Consider the following 17,123-nt stretch of genomic DNA (forward strand, 5'->3'; position numbering starts at 1 on the left):
AATGGACTGTCTGACAGAAAGGGAAAGCTGTGGAAATTCTCTCAATATAGTGTACACCTAAATTAATATTGTTTTTTTAGGTGTCTAAAATTCATCTTGTTGCGGACCCCTCCACAGCAGCACATTGCTTAGCTTCCATGTCAGACTCCAGCCTGCTTCTCCAAACTGGGGCGTGCTAACTGACATCAACTGAATGTAACACACTATTTATTAGTACCTCATACAACCCAACCCCAAAAATCTGAACTATTCCTTCAAGACAACAGCAAAACATGGAGGAAGAGTTAAGTTTTCATTAACAGCAAATTTAAACGGGAGCAGATCGGAAAACAGGAAGGCTTCTTATGAAAATATGAGGAAATATAATTAAAAATACATAAACAGGAAATTAGAAATAAGGCTTGTCTCTAAAATAAACCTGTTTTACATAAAGGACTTCGCTTTGTGGCTAAGGATAATTAAGGCCCCACTACTGGTTGAGTAACAAAAAGGTTTCATTCTCTTCAAAAACGTGGGAAAACACAATGAGCAAATTGCAAGAAATTGTTAAAAAGTAACAAGAAAACAAGCTTGAAATTAATGTTTAAGAAAAGGACAGGGAGAGAGAAATATTAGAAAAATATTTTTAAAGGCAAAAATGTCCACAAACTATATTTATGGTTATTAGAATTACATGTATTTAAATGTGTTACACAATCTATAACTTTTAATTTTTAGCACCTTTTTCAGGCCATTTTCTTGCTTGTTTTTGACTTTTTGTTGTTGCTGTTGTTTTGGTTATTTTTGCTAATTTTCTGAATTTTCTTGTAGCTTTTTATAGATCTGTTACTCACTTTTTTGGTCATTTCTTGTTAAGTTGCTAATTGCCTTCCTCCCATGTTTTTAAAAGAAAAGCAGATTCGCTAAGGTTTCACAGGGTTAAGTGTTACATTCATTGACATGGAGGAGGATTAGGGCCACATTGGAAAAATCTCAGGTTTTGAGAATGAAGTCATACTATTATGAGGAAAAAAGTCTAAATTTTTGAGAAAAAACAGTCATAATATTACAGGAATAAAGTTGTAATTCTACAAGAAAAGTTGTAATATTACATGCTTAAACTTAAAAATATTCAAATTTAATCATGTATTTTTTTTGTAATATTATGACTTTATTATGACTTTATGTCTCATGATAATCATGTATTTATGCTTAACTATACAAACTCAGCTTTTTAAATGAATGAACATTATCAGATAGTAGAGGTTGATAAAACAGAAGCATGGGACCATATAATGTTAGGTCGGTCTATGTTTCCCCGGGAAAGAAAGGAGGAAAAAAAAAAGACAAGCAGAGTCACACTGCAAGCCACGAAGTCTTCCCACAGTTAGTTAGGCAGGCACACATCCGTGGGTGCTCTGACACACCTCGTCTCCTCTGGAGCTGCTCTCAACCACTAACCATAGAGCTACGGTTTACCACTCCATTCAGAGAACTGGAAAGCCTACATACCCTCCCACACTTTAAAAAGTAGGATTCTTTTCACATTCTCTTTATAATTTCATGTCTAATGAAAAATCCTAAACACAAGATTACAGTATTTTTATTTGAAAGCTAAGAGCTATAACCTTATACTCCCTTTTCCCAATGCATTTGACCTTTCTATTTCCCCTTTAGTCTGGTTTGACTTTTCTCTCTGATCCCTATACCGCCCCGTTTATCTGTGTCCACCTTTGGGTCAAAGCAGACACAGAGGAGGGATGGTTTTTTTTTTTGGCCCAGTTTATTTCCCCCTCCCCATCCTGTGAGACCTGACACTCTATAGCAGAGAGCAGCCGCTCTTCTTGCCTCGCCTCCTGGCCTGCAGCGCTGCCCTGGTGGCCATCTCAAACACCTCCCGCACTCCATCCTTCGTCTTTGCTGAGCACTCCAAGTAACCAAAGGCATTGATGCGGTTAGCCATGTCCCTCGCCTCGTCCGACTTCACTGGTTCCTGTGCGGAAAAAAAAAAGAAAAATCATGAACCAAAATAGTCGACATCATTTTACAAATGTAGAAAACGCATTTAAAATCGGTTTCGACAGATTATTGGCCAGGCCGATTATCAGGGCCGATATTTGGCATGTTGCCAATTATCTGTGTCAGTATTTTATTTTAATGATCACTAATATAATTAATTAATTAAAAAGTGTGTGTATTACACTCAACTAACACGAGGCAAGGCAGTCTGCTATGCTTGCAAAGAAAGCAGCAGCATGGGAGGAACTTTCACTGTGTAAAACCTCAGTAAGCTATTTTTATTTATTCATTTTTATCAAAAAGTTGCTAGAAAATTGCTGTATATGATGGTGAATGTTTCAGCTTTGATCCAACATTTGCTAAAGGCATTTGAATAAAGTTTTGTGTTGGAGTTTGTTATATGTAAAATTCTAAATTTTGACAGAAATATTTTCATTGTTATTGTAAATGCATATCGGTTCCAAATACCGGTTGTTGGTCTGTTTAAGGTACAAGGTAGGTTTATTTTGTCCTTTTTCTTAAACGAGGTTTAAGAAGAAATGAAATTGAAGTTGATCCTTAATCCTGCTACATCTTCTGGCATCGAAGGAGGAGTTGAGCATCTGGGGAAAGAAACTGCTTGCTGTGGTCTGGTGGTTCAGAAGCAAGTATCTTTTCTCAGATGGCAGCAGGGTGAACAGACTGTGGCTGGGGTGGCTGCTGTCTTTCAGTATCCTTTAGGCTGTGATGTTCAGGGCACTTTTAATCACCTGCTGTAGAGCCTTCTACAAGCCATGTTTCAAGTCAGTAAAGCTCCTCTATAGAAGTTAACCAGGATCTTGCTGTAGAATTTAGCCTTCCTAAGTCTCCATAGGAAGTAGAGCCTTTTCTGCGCTTTAAGTACTAATTAAGTATTAAGTACTAATAACTGGTATCGGCCCTAAAAAACCTATATAGGTCAACCCCAAATTTTAATATCAAACTTGGATGACAGTGTATGTTCAGACCATTACTGGTCAAAATGAGGACTCACTTTAATGTATGACATCTATGCTGATGACAGCAGTTGGTACTAACATGAAATACTCGTGGGTCCATCCACTAACTCCTGTTACAGGATGTATCTACAGCTCAGACACTCGGTGTAAACATGTCATTTTTGACTAACTTTATTATACACGCTACTTGCCAACGCTGACATCACTTTAAAATAATTGAGGTGTTGAGATGTTTCAAAAAATGATTCTGTTGAAAAGAAAAAAATGACTGACTGAACTCATGTACCATACTAAATTAAAGAAGTATCCGGTCGTGGGATTAATTCTTACCTTTCTGTAACATAACTAGATCTGCAATGTATCTCATTATTTTCCATTTCATTAATAGTAGAGTCACTATAATTGTTAAAATACAGCCTGCTTGTTATGGCAGCTAACTTGCATGTCCACCTACAGAAAAACGTCATCCCCTGGGGCACTTTATAAAGGGCAGCACACAGCTGCTTCACTAAACTTTGAGGCCACTTGTCTGTAAGATGGTCATATTACAGTGTCAGTGTGAATGGGATACTACAGCACCAGCAGAGTAATTACTTAATGTGAAAAGAGGAAGATTCTGGCAGTCCTTCAGATCATTTTCATAAAAGCCCACTGAGTTTTAATCACGTTCTGATCGATGTGCTCTTTGAAAAACCAAGTTCCTGCTGAGTTTCAGCTGCTGCTTCAAAAATACACCCAGTTTAAGACATCATGCTCAGTTTGTTCAAACACAAACAACACTCATATGGTTGCAAGTTTCCTCTGCCTTTATATGATCAGATAGTGACTAGTCAGTAATAATCTATTAGAAATTATGAATTTCTTCACTGACCTGTTTCATCTTAGCTAATTCTCGGCGCGTGTGCTCATCATTTCTCAGGTCTTTCTTGTTTCCCACGAGAATAATGGGCACGTTGGGACAGAAGTGCTTGACCTCAGGAGTCCACTTCTCTGGAATATTCTCTGTATCAGACACAAGGTGAACATGTTGAACGCGGAGCAGATGCAAACAGAATGCTTGTGAAAAACAACAATGGCAAAGAGGAAATCTTACCCAAACTGTCAGGGCTGTCAATGGAGAAACACATGAGGATTACATCTGTGTCGGGATAGGAGAGAGGCCTCAGGCGGTCGTAGTCCTCCTGACCCGCTGTGTCCCACAGAGCCAGCTCCACCTATAACAGGGCAAGATCACAGTTGCCAGTAATTAACTTTAACCCAACACTTAAAGATCCTGTCTCCTGACCGGACCAGATAACATGGTGGCTCTGCATTAAAAACCAACATGACTGTATAGAAGATAAAACTCCATGGGCTCAGGAACCCTTTAGAAAACCTTCGTCAGTAAATGCAGTTCATCGCTGCATCTACAAATGCACGTTCAGACTCTGCAGAGCAAAGTAAAAGCCAAACATAAACAAAACACCGAAATACGGCTGACTTCTGTGGTCCAGACTGTTACCAGCTCAAGGTTTATAGCATCTGTGATGGTATAGGGGGGGTGTTAGTGCCCATGGCATCATGGGTAACGTCACATCTGTGAAGGCAACATGAATTCTGAAAGGTCCATACAGGTTTTGGAGCAACATATGCTGCCATCCAAAGGGCATCATTTTCACAAACGTCGCTGCTTATTCCAATGGGACACATTCTGCATACAGTCCAACAGCATGGCTTCGTAGTTAAAGAGAACAGCTACTAGACTGACCTGCTGCAGTCCAGACCTGTCTCCCACTGAACATGTGTGGAGCATTATGAAGCTAAAAATAAGACAACAGATACCCCAGACTGCTGAGCAACAGACATTAATAGAGCAAGAATGAGAAAGAATGTCACTTTCAAAACTCCAACAATCAGAGTCCTCAGTTCCCAAACACTGACTGAATGTTGTTAAAAGGAAAGCTGATGTAACAGAGGTTAACATGCTCCTATCCAGACTTTCTTAGAACTTGTTGCAGACATCAAATTCAAAATGAGTGTATAGTAAAAGTTTAGGCAAGTTATAACATTACATAACTTGTCTTTGCACTGAGGTCTAAAAAGATTTGCAAATTGTTGCATACTATTTTCATTTATGTTTTACACAACATCCCACCTTTTTTAGAATTGGGGTTGTACTTCAAGGAGGAAATAGTTGGTGTAGGACCTATGATGATATTGATATTAAGGCTTGTATAAACAATTTGAGCTCATTTCTTGCATATAGATATTCACATGAAAAGAGCTTATCGTTAAAACATTGTGACAGTGAGTGTAAGTGTAATACTTACATATCCATATGTGTATATATATATATATATATATATATACACATATACATACATATATATGGTTCAAAATTTCACAATTAACCGTTAATAGACTACTGTAAATATATAAAAAAAAGTAGTATAATGGACTTACCTGTTTACCATCCACCTCAATATCTGCCACATAGTTTTCAAACACTGTGGGCACATAAACCTCAGGGAACTGATCTTTGCTGAACACTATGAGCAGACAGGTCTTTCCACAGGCTCCATCTCCAACTATCACCAGTTTCTTCCTGATTGCAGCCATCTGAAAGAATCCCAGCAGAACACAGACGTTTACTAACACACAGGATATGGGATGTTTACAGGTACAGGCAGGTCAGGGATTTAAAAAACACAGTGATGACTTACTTTTAACCAGAGTTATTTTGTGTGTGGATAGCCCTGATGTAGAAACATATTATGGACACTGTTGTATGAAAACTTTTGTCAGAGGAGACACAAATATTGTGCAAATAGTGTGCATCTACTCATGGACGACAAGCTTGTGTTGTGAAAGCGTCAGATGTAAACATTTATGGTGTCCTCCGCAGCTGAGCTGTAACATTAGCTAGCTCAGTGGTGCTACGAGAGCTAGCTGTATGTACACTTCCTTCAACTCGGTGGTACAGTTGGCGGGTGGTAGAAAGTAAATAGGTTCTACTTGAATTGGATTATCTTGAGTTCAGGAATTCTGGAAGGTGACATTTGCTGATCAGTATTTTAAATGTATTTTTGGGAGACTTTAAGCACTACAAGCTGAGTGCCATTTAGTTCCATTATACTAGAGCGAAAGCAGACATCTCTACAGCTGATATCTCCAACAATCTGCAACTCACACCCAAACTATCTACATTGATAAATAGCACAACAGCTAAGAGGCAAAAATATGTATTTTTTATTTTGGCGATGGACTGTCCCTTTAATATGTGTCGATTACGAAACAAAATCTATCTATTGTACTATCTAATGACTGTTGTTGTCATTTTTAATCCAGAACTACTAAATGTTATATTGGGATACACATATGTTAAGCATCAACGTTGTGTCAAAAATGACATTTAGTAAAACCAATGATATATTTCAGTGGATGGTTCTCCTACTTATTCAGAGGACATCATGTACAGCCAATCTTTCTATATAACCAGCTGTACGGCCGCTTCAGAGAATGACATGGCTTACCGTGTGGTTCCACTGTTAGCAGAGGTTAGTTAAAATGGTTCTAACAGAGCGTTTAAGCCTGTTAGCTACCTGTCGTTTCTGTGGAATTTGCCAAGTTTACGCTGCACTATAACTTCACTTCCTCACTGCTGTTTTTCTCGAATGTAAACGGTCATCTGTCAACTTAACCTTTGATGAATTGCCTACTTGGCAGATAACTTGCAATCCTAACGTTACCTTAATTTCTACTTATATTCTCATTTGGCTAGCAGCAGTTTCCATTCCATCTAAGGAAGCTAACTATTAGCTTGCTAACTTTGCTCAGTTTTTCAAGACAGCTGGCCTGTTGTCAGGATCGACACATCACATTTTAGGCCGCACTCTATCTCTCGACTCTAGCAGCTACCCTTTCACACAAAATAACGAAGCAGATACCTGTTGTGAGTAGTCTATTACTGGTAATTTTACCGTTTTATTGGTGATCCTCGCCTTTCTTTAGTTTTCCTCTCGGACCTCTCAGTCCCGCCCCCGACACTGCCACGAAGATTAACCCCGCCCACTGAAAAAAGTTGCATTATATCTTCTTCCTTATTTTCTTGTTTCTATGTAAACATATAGAAAAGTGTCATTATGGTATGCCCACTGCCGATTTAACCAATGGTAAATAGAAAGGTTACAACTCTGTTTTTTATGAGAGAATAATGTCTTGTCTGTGCTAATGGGTTAACTGGAGTACACGTGCATGTTTTAGCATTTCCTCACATGGGAAGCATTGTTGTAACTGTAAATAATTACAGTCATTAAATTACAAAATAAATGTAATTGCAATCATTTACAGCTAATGGGAAGAAAATGTCATTAAATTACAGTCACTGATCAAAATGTTGGTGATTACAAAGGCGTTACATATGAAAAAAAAAACTTCAGTAAAACGTTGATATGTTGAATAAAACATGAATTGTTTTGATTTACGTCTTTCTGCCGCGCAGGAATGCCTTATTTTGTGGGGGTCAGCATAGCCATTGAGACAAATTAAAGCGCAACATTTATGCACTTGTGTTTTTAGGTCTTTTCATCTTTATTGCCTTGTTTAAAATATTGGTATACAGATCAACATTTTATTTTTCAAGATATGGTGATCACATTCGAACAAAGTATGCTCTCTCTCTCTCTCTCTCTCTCTCTCTCTCTCTCTCTCTCTCTCTCTATATATATATATATATATATATATATATATATATATATATATATATATATATATATATATATATATTAAACTAAGTCAAAGAAATAGGCTTTTCTTTGTAATGCTTTACAGTTTTATTCAACTGAGCCTAATCACCATTTGCAGAAACTTAAAAAAGACATTGAAGCAAGAGAGCTCAGAGAACTACTGGTACATTTATTTATTTATTTTTGATCATGCACAAAGCAACTGTGGGGTAAATTGTCACCAATCATATGTGCCCACACTTTGTACTTCACAAATACATTGTTCAGTCTCACTGAATATGATGGAAACCACTTTTCACAATTCAATTTGATAAATTTACTCATTATTTTGACTAACTTTATGTTCTGAAAGCCAAACCTTTCAGCTCATGGCCAAACTTTCCAGAGCTGACTATCCAAACCAAACATTTCCCCTATGTATAAATTTAAAAACCAAAAATTAAAACAAATAACCGCTGTAGGCTTTACGAGATTTCAAGTTCATTTTGTATTCACGTTTTGTTTTGGGTTTTTTTTTACAGACTTCTGTCGGTCTGTTATGTTTTCCACTCTTCATTTCCCAATAAAGTTGATAGTGAAAAAAACTTGTTGATCACGTGATCACGTCAGAGGAAGTTGATGTGAATGAGCCAATAGGCAGCAAGCTGGTGACGATGACGTTAGCCATTGGTTGTTTCAAAAGGAAAACGATTTAAGCGCTAACGGCTCGCAGTTTGATTGTGTTGCTCCGGGAGCAGACGGTGTCGGTAAGCTTTACTTCTCGGCGTATTTTATTTATTTAGTAGTACCGTCACATCGATAATTGTCAACCTGTGTTAAGAATTAACGTTTATTAACTTAAATAAAAGCGCAAGGACTGTAGAAGATATGTATGTGTTCATTAGAATTAGCTGATAGTTTGATACATATAATGTTAGCGACGTAGGAAGGAAAGTTGTTTAACGTTAACTAACGTTAGCTAGTTTTTTTTTTTATCTGTCTCGATACCTTATCGTAGTATATCTCATATATATATATTAAAAAAACAATAAACCCGGCTAACGTTAACTTGCATTACCACAGCAATTTAGCATTTCTTATTGGCAAAAATGAATTCGCCATTTTGTGAAGCTTTCCCCAGTTAACGTCACACCCAGCCTGTAAATACAACTATCGGATGTGTTAGTTATAGTCAGTCGCTAACGTTAGCTTGGTTGATAAACGTTAAATGGGCGCAGACTTCAGCACAGGGGTCTCTTTTAAATTGAGATTTACGGTGTTTATTGGTTTCCTGTTTAGGTGGGTTGTCGAATAACACGTCTCGAGATGATGGCCGAAAGTGACTCCGGTGATACCTCTGAACGCTACGAGTTTGACGCTCCGTCCCATGTAGTGGACTTAATGGAGCTGCAGAATGCAGAAAACGAAGATCAATGGTTTGGTAAGCCAACCTTCAATATTTTAATTCGCCTGCTAGTAAGTCAATGCTCAATTGTGGAAACAGTAGCGTTGGTAAACATTTTCTAAGTCTTTGTTTTGCCCACAAACGTTACATCCCGAAACAACTTAACCAGGGTGTCTGCAAGTTTTAGGTCTCAAATGTCTTGTATGTTATTTTACAAATAGAAGGCCTTGAAAGACAATAGTCTTAAATTTGAATTTATGAAGTCTTAGTTACCACATTCAATTTCACGTATCCATCTTTTAATTTATTCTGTCAAAATGAGTGAAGTACTTTTGTATGGAAGCTCATTGTTCTCATGTTTCAAATATTTAAACTGAACACTGAACATAATATTGTTTTGCTGTTGTTGTTGTTGCTGTTACTTACTTGTTGGCAAAATGTGGAATAACCCAGCTCACTCTAGTAATCATATCCCTACACAAAGCCTACCTCTGCATGGGGCCACATATATATTCACCTTTCTAATACTTACATGCAATGCTTGAATGAGATTTTTTTTTCCAAAAATCTGCTTCAAATTAAGTTAATATTTGTCCTGAAAAGATCTCAGAAAGCATGAAATTGAAATGTTTGCTCCCTGCAGACACCCTGCTAACATGTATGTGATTTCCTACAATGTTTCCTTAGTCCTATTTAATTTAGCATAAGCCAGCCCAGTGTTCAGGAAGATCTTTGTTGTTGATGGTTTTATTGCTGTTGTCAGTCACCATGAACCACATAAGGCAAGCGGCCCTCACGTGCGCTTTTTACAGTGCTGCCATCTCTGATGAGTTCAGGGATGTGTATAAAGCCCTGTGCATTTATTTTGGAAAGCAAAGTGGTTGTGTTTGGAAGACAAAAAGACCTACAGGAAGTGAGTGATGTTGGTGATGCCCACAGTAGCTGTCCTGGTGCACAGCCTGGATCAGTGGTTCAGAGCTTTTGGAATGTCTTCCTTTTCAAATTTACAAATCAGGACACGTATATTGCCTATATGTACATTGGCGATATTATGTGAAGGTTTCCAAAGTAGAGAAAAGGTGGTCCCACCCAACTGTTCAGGAGGACTGCGCTGGTCTAGTTAGTCTGACCTGTCTCACCATGTCAGTCAGGATGGGCTATTTCCTTTTGTTGATTTTAAGCAGGATGAGAGTTGGCGTAAAAGGCATATGGAGTATTTTTGACATGTAACTAGGGATTCATGGTAATATCAGCAGCATGTCATCAGTATTATCACACAACAGCTTTAAAATCAGCATTGGCTGAAAATGAACATTGCTGCTGATATGACAGGCAGATGAGATGATGCTGTAATTATGCGACATGAATTTGTTCAGTAGGTGAAATTGTCCCTGATTTTGGCTATTGTTGGTCAAATTGAAGGTCATCCAAGTCTTTTAGAGTGGGATAAATTTTACAGTTTTAATTAAAAATTTATTACATAAGAGTAAATATGGCATGTTTTTTAAATGTAACCTGTATTTAAGAAGTTTTAACTGTTTTTACCAATGAATGCATATTCTATGTTTGTATACCAGTGGTCCATCATGATAATCGTAGGCATAATATGTCACTTCCACTAAAGGAGAGACTTGATGTTCTTTGCAATTAGGTGGAAAAACGTGTGCATATATCTCTGTCAGCAAAAATACAATATTGTGCATCACATGTAACATAAGAAGTGTTGCTACAAAAATGTAAAATGACAGTAAAGGCTGACACTATTTAGGGTAAATTAACCAAAGTATCTGTAAAAGGCATCCATCTTTTTAACCTTTGACTGTCTCTGTTGTGCAGAACAACAGACAGATGCAGCAGATGGCCATCTGAAAACTCCTCTGAGGCCTGGACGACCCTTCAGGCGGAGCCAGGCGGACCTGCCAAGAGCCATTGTGGTCCCTCAAGTTAAGTTGGACGAGGACACTGGTTGGTTTTCATTGCATTATAGTTAATTACTGTTGATGCAATCATAATTACCTTTTTTATTATGGTACCAGGTCAGAGTTGGAGTAAAAATTACTCAGCCCCAGTTGCTTTGAAAGGTGGGTCTGAAAAGTGGCTTGCTCCTGCTGCAGACAGCAGCTTCAGTCAACTTGGATTCACAGCTGTTACAGTGGCTTCCATTGGTGACTCAAGTTACTGCGATGAAGTCAATACTGCAAGTATGACTGAAGAGTTCACTTGCAAAAAAACAAAAAGGGCATTCTTAAAACAAACACCAGTTTGATATTACACACACACACACACACACACACACACACACACACACACAACACAACATGATTTGGGGGAAAAAATAAAAACTTATATGTTTTGGTAAATGAACCCTCAGATATGTAAGTGAAAGACATTTAGGCCAGCCTTCAGACTGAATGTAATTTTTTTTCTTTATCACCTGGAAAGACTGAAAAGAACCCTTTGCGTATTGACAATAACTGTTTTAAACTGAACTCTTGTTTAGTCCTCTAGATTAGTCTGCAGTCTTAGGCTATACAGTGAGTGCTCCTCATGACATGAATCCACATGGACTATTTCAGGTCCCAGTACATCCACATCTCAGCCTCCAAACATTGTCACATCATGGGGTGCTGGATCTCCGGTTCGGGCTGGTGCTCGACCAAAGAGGAAGACTGCTAATCAACCTCCTGCCCAATCACGCAGGTAAAGTCCCTGTGATGACTAAACTTATACCACAGTGTGCAACTGTTCTGTTTTGCTACACAGCATATCAAATTCATCTGTTGCACTGATTCATAACGCCACACAATCTTGCCTGATGATACTTGCACATTAGTGTGGATAATTAACTGCACTAAAGCAACCAACTGTATTACACCATGTGACAAAGTACATTAGCAGAGGAGGCTACATTTGTCTGAATTCCTGTGTGTGTGTGTGTGTGTGTGTGTGTGTGTGTGTGTGTGTGTGTGTGTGTGTGTGTGTGTGTGTGTGTGTGTGTGTGTGTGAGAGAGAGAGAGAGATTTTCTGCCAATATGCAGTTTTAATTGGTTGAATTAGGTCATATTGTCCCTGGTTTTGGCTTAGGTCAGGATTGACACAGGGAGGCATCATGCAAGCCTGTTAAAGTGAGAGGAATTTTACACCTTTGTTTTGAACTTTCTACACGAGAAGAAATATGGCATGCTTTGCATGTAACCATGGTTAAATTAGTTTTATTGTTTTGTACAGTAAATGTGTATATTTAAAAAAAATAAATGTGGCATCTGCCACCAGTAGGCCATCATGATCAGAGCAGGTGTAGTTCGTTAATACCATGACAGGAGAGATTTGTTGTTCTTTGCAATTAGGTGGAAAAAACATGTACAGATATTGTATCTGCAATTAGCCAAAATGAGTCAGAAAATATCAACAAAATCCAATGTCTTGCATCCCCAGTGCTGGTTTCAAAGTTGAGAGCACAACTTTTAATTTACACATCAAGTTGAGTTGCCTTATTACATGGAGTATTATTGTGCCTGTAGAGACAGCTGTGTAATGTCTGTGGCTCTGTTCTTGGTTTGGGCTGTGGAGACTTCAAATTATACAGAAAGCAGGGAATGATGTCTGAAAGTTCAGCAGTATTGGGGGGGGTCTAATAAAAAGTGCTATTGAGTTGTATCATGGGAAATGCTGCAATGCATCAAGTGTTTTTGGGTTTAACCCATACTTGAGATTAAAAGTGTATATTTCTCATGGATATATTCCTTTTAGGGTTTCCAAACGCAAAGAGATGAGCAGCTCTCCAGCTCCACCACCATCAAAGAAAAACAAAATGTAAGTCTCCAAACTGTCCTGTTGTAACCTCAAGATGCCATTTGCAGCAGCAAGTCCTCCAGACCTGAAAATCCCCTGAACGCTGTATAGGTCCAGTATCAGCACAGACGGGTTCCTTTTTACACCATCTACAGTTCCATTGCACATATGTGACCGTGTCAAAGGCCCTGCTTTGTGTAACTTTTGTTGTATGTATTCAAGTTTTAAACTATAGTTGTATGTTCCAGAACTCTTGTTGCCCGAAAATCCAATAGTGCCCTTCGAAGAAAGGTGCAGCAGACTACCAGGAGTGGGCCTGTGACCCGGGCGTCCGCTTCTGCTAACACAGAGTGAGTCTATAACACCAGTGGAACCAGTGTTTGTCAGCCTCTTCCTAGAGTTTGTTTTGGGATAACACAATCGACTGAGAGGTCTGCTATGATCTGCGGGCACCTCTCCAGTGTGCCCTATTTATTTTTGCTGATGATTGTGTCCAACAGGCCAAATAGCTCTGAAGAACAGGAGCTGGAGCGCATCAGGAACCTCCAGAGGGAAGTGGCTCTGCATCGCAAGAAGAACGAGGCCAGCTACAAAGCTGCTCTGGCTGGCAGTGAGTACTTCTTACTGACTTCATGTGCAGAGGCATCAATAAACGCATGCAACATTTTTTTTTTTCCTGGTTAACAAGTCATTTGGCAGCATTTATAAAGTTGTGCTTTAGGTTGACTTTAATTCCTAAAAGGCATTCTGGGTTGCTTTTATTTCAGATCCACCACCAAAGAAGATGGTCTTGTCAGCCACTGTGCCTAAAGAATTCCACTTCAACACAAACAGCCGTGTTAAGGCAACAACCTCATCCAACACATCGCACAAGGACGTGGACTTCATCACTCAGCTTCGCAAACCTTCCTCCCCAGTAAGTGCTTCATACGCTAACGTGAAACCTGATTCAGACCAGTAAAGCTTCACGTAAAACATGTGAATGTCACTGGATGCTCTGTGCACACATCAAGTGCAATAATGCAGCTTTCCTCTAACTGCTACTTCAGCTGGATTAAAATGCAAACAGCTACACATTTATAAAAATCATAGCTTCTGCAAATATTCATTTTGTGTAAAACATGACAGTAAAAGTAAGTATACTGTCTGATGTTGTTCTTTCTTTACATTAAAAAAAATTCAGGCAAAGGCTATAAAAGGTGCCACAGTGCCCAAACCCTTCAACCTATCGACAGGCAACAAGAAAGGTGGGGAGACAGCTGCCTACGTGCCCATGGCCCAGCAGATAGAGCAGTTCCAGAAACGAACCCCTGATCGCTTCCATCTACACAGTCGCAGGAGTCGAGAGCGAGGTGAGTTATTTTCATTCATGTTCTTGCTTTTTAGAGGAGGTAACATCAAAAACCGAAAAGGATAATAATAAAATGGGAAGAATATTAAGAATATATAATTATAGGAACTGTATAGCCCCCCCCCCACCACCACCACCACCACCACCACACACACACACACACACACACACACAAATTATGTTACAGATTTTTTTTTAAATTTTGTATATATTTTTTTTTTTTCAGGTGTGAAGCTGCTCAAACTAATTGGTGTTTAATTTGTGGTCTGAAACAGTAAACTCATCAGATTCATCACATGATATCATCATGTCAGTGCCAGCCCATGCTGAAAGAAAATCCCAAAGAAAATACTGATGTGAAACAAATTGTGGATTTAGCTGCAGTCAGCATCCTCTGCAGCCACATGTGAGCAGATGTGCACGATAGAAAGCAAGCTCACCTAAGTTCACCTAACATCCTCAGACTGAGCCATCACTAATAACAAGGATTCTTTGAAAGTTACATACAGAACCTTTAAAAAAAAAAAAAAAGATAAAATCAACACAGGCTAAGAATTGCCAATGCCTATCATAGCAATCACTCATGTTACCATATTAACAATAGTATATTAATAGTAAAAGTGAGTATAATAATCACCTCTGTATCGAAATGATAGTAAAATGTACACTGATCAGCCAAAACATCGACACACCCCACCATCCCAAACACTGCTACAGACCAAGTAACAACCCCTCCCTCATGCCAGCAGCACTCTCAGGGCCTGCCCCACCCCCAACAGCAGAACAATGAGCCATATCACAGCACAAAAAACTGTTTAGGAACGACACAAGAATGTGATAAGGATATCAAGGAGCCGACCTGAGCTTAAATTTTTCAGGCCCAAGTCTGATTGAACATTGGTGGCACATGCTGGTATTGCATTGTAACGAGATGATCAATGTTATTCACTTCACTTGACTTCACTTTGATTTTTTGGCTGAATGTTATAGCTGCTTTTTAGTGACGCATATCCAGCAGTAATGGCATATAGGGCAAATATTAATATCAAATATCACATGACATTGATACCTTTTTCAGTATGATCATCTCTTACATAGTAATTATTAATATGTCTCAATGTCAGTAGCATACTCGACATGTTATGCTGCTCCCTCCCACATGTGTTTTTTAAAGACGTTACAGTGTTTTTCTGTGTAGTGGAGGTGTAAGTGTTGTTTTTTTTTTTGTTTTTTTTAAATCTGTTTCTTCAGGGCCATCCCCAACGAAGGGTGATCACCTGAAGCTCACCCAGCCTCACACCCCACACCTGATGACCCGCCAGAGGAGCCGGCCAACCACTGTCAAGAGCAGTGCTGAGCTGGAGGCTGAAGAGCTGGAGAAACTTCAAAAGTAAGAACCTTTTCCTTCAGTGATCGTCCACATGTGCACAGATATAAAATAGGCAAGACATACCAGAAAATGTTGATACCTGTTGTTGTTGTTTTTTTTGTTTTTTTTTTTTTTGTTTTTTTTTTTAATTTAATTTAATGGGCAAGCAGCATGTTTGTCGATATTTCCCACTGACTATTTACAAACACTTTACTTGGTTTTTGCCCTTATTTACCAAAAAGACTGTGTTCCTACAAAGCTGTCTACATGGCTAATGAAAATGAATAATTCCATCTACATGCAGCTGTGCTCACTCCAATAAACGTGCACCAACATGTCAATAATATTAAAATATCAATGCGGAACTTCTGGAGCTGCTTGTCATTTTGCTTCTCAGCATCAAAATAGGATTTTTTTTTTTACAGTTTTCTGTTGAAAAGTTGTTGGAACATGTCAGCTTGCCTTCCTCTTTTATTCCTTTAAGCACTTCTTGAAAGTCCTTGTGGGTTGGCGTTATGTTTGCACATATCCTAACTCGTTAATATCCAAGTCTTAATGTTTAACAGATCGCTTGTTGTGTGTGTCTGTTTTTTTATTTTATTTTTTAAACATCCTTTTCAAACCCAATTGCAGGTTTTGGGGTTGAAATAAATACAAAATATGACCATTTAAAATAGTACGTCCCTCTGCAAAGCCAAAAAACAAAAAAAAAAAAAAAGCAAAAAAAAAACCCACAACTCCCTCCCTTGTGCTTATATTCTTTGATTATCCCAAAATCACAATGTATAACTACACCAATAAAAATAAAAGTCCAGTTTAGACCAGTCAGGTTGTGTTGTATTCAGCTTAGTCAGCACACGAGACAGTTGGCGTCGTGTCGTTGAGAAATCTCCTCCAGTCAAAAGCCAAACAGAGAGAAAGAAGCAGAGCATCTGTACTTCAGCTAAACAGGAAGCAGCTGAAGTGCGCTCCAGGAAATGTGGCCAGCGTATGCTAGTGTGACAGGAATCATTTAGTGACCAAGTGCTGAGACTAATCGATCGACACAAAATGAAAACGGCGTCCTCATTGTTTACATTACTGCCTACAAGCAGAAGCATGAGGGCCGTGTCAGCTGAAACTTTATGCACACTGCTGCAGTTTTCAGAACATTAGCATGTCCCCGTCAAGGAATGTGCTGCCTTTTACTTTCTGAGGAAAGAAAACAGGGGCAAAGAACAAAATGCACATCCTGATTATCAACAAAAATGTCCATTACTTCCTCAACACGGGACATGTGAACCCCTTCCTGTCAAACCCGAATCCTAAAAAAAAAAGCATGCTATCGTAACAAAAGATGACTCAGCAGAGTATGGAGCTCCTAAGGTCAGCGCTGAGGACAGGAAATAACGCTGCTATACTAACCCACAGTGTTGTTTCACTGTTGTTCACACTGTAAAGTGGCAGCTCTAGCCACAAGTGGAATTAAATGAAAACCAAATAATCAAATGTTAAAAGATTTGACAGATTTGGAAATAATCCTACAGCC

The 17,123-nt window shown here is 38.7% G+C and overlaps 2 protein-coding genes across 2 annotated transcripts; one reads left to right on the forward strand and one right to left on the reverse strand.

The window, feature by feature from the left end:
• Positions 1-1,562: 1,562 nt before the first annotated feature.
• LOC121962278 (rho-related GTP-binding protein RhoA-C) lies at positions 1,563-6,999 on the reverse strand. Its single transcript, XM_042512511.1, has 5 exons — positions 6,935-6,999; positions 5,418-5,573; positions 4,069-4,189; positions 3,847-3,977; positions 1,563-1,972 (listed from the first exon to the last, which is right to left on the reverse strand). The coding sequence occupies exons 2-5, from the start codon at positions 5,571-5,573 to the stop codon at positions 1,799-1,801; spliced, it is 582 nt and encodes a 193-aa protein (XP_042368445.1). The 5' UTR covers positions 6,935-6,999; the 3' UTR covers positions 1,563-1,798.
• A 1,404-nt stretch (positions 7,000-8,403) lies between these two features.
• On the forward strand, positions 8,404-15,620 carry LOC121962392 (targeting protein for Xklp2-like). Its single transcript, XM_042512650.1, has 10 exons — positions 8,404-8,445; positions 8,978-9,119; positions 10,920-11,048; positions 11,660-11,783; positions 12,834-12,896; positions 13,124-13,225; positions 13,376-13,485; positions 13,643-13,791; positions 14,059-14,227; positions 15,478-15,620. Exons 2-10 carry the CDS (start codon positions 9,005-9,007, stop codon positions 15,618-15,620), a joined length of 1,104 nt encoding a protein of 367 aa, XP_042368584.1. The 5' UTR covers positions 8,404-8,445; positions 8,978-9,004.
• The last annotated feature ends 1,503 nt before the right edge of the window (positions 15,621-17,123 follow it).

The sequence above is a fragment of the Plectropomus leopardus genome, chromosome 23, assembly GCF_008729295.1.
Source record: "Plectropomus leopardus isolate mb chromosome 23, YSFRI_Pleo_2.0, whole genome shotgun sequence".
Taxonomy (NCBI): Eukaryota; Metazoa; Chordata; class Actinopteri; order Perciformes; family Serranidae; genus Plectropomus; species Plectropomus leopardus.

What these genes read in the sequence shown, in the direction of transcription:
- LOC121962278 (XM_042512511.1), bottom strand. Translation starts at nt 5,573, where the DNA reads ATGGCTGCAATCAGGAAGAAACTGGTGATAGTTGGAGATGGAGCCTGT. An exon ending in TTGAGGTGGATGGTAAACAG is followed by an intron (nt 4,190 to 5,417) that starts GTAAGTCCATTA and finishes GCCCTGTTATAG; the next exon opens with GTGGAGCTGGCTCTGTGGGA. An exon ending in AATTAGCTAAGATGAAACAG is followed by an intron (nt 1,973 to 3,846) that starts GTCAGTGAAGAA and finishes TTTTCCGCACAG; the next exon opens with GAACCAGTGAAGTCGGACGA.
- LOC121962392 (XM_042512650.1), top strand. Translation starts at nt 9,005, where the DNA reads ATGATGGCCGAAAGTGACTCCGGTGATACCTCTGAACGCTACGAGTTT. An exon ending in CCTCCTGCCCAATCACGCAG is followed by an intron (nt 11,784 to 12,833) that starts GTAAAGTCCCTG and finishes TATTCCTTTTAG; the next exon opens with GGTTTCCAAACGCAAAGAGA. An exon ending in CCATCAAAGAAAAACAAAAT is followed by an intron (nt 12,897 to 13,123) that starts GTAAGTCTCCAA and finishes TGTATGTTCCAG; the next exon opens with AACTCTTGTTGCCCGAAAAT.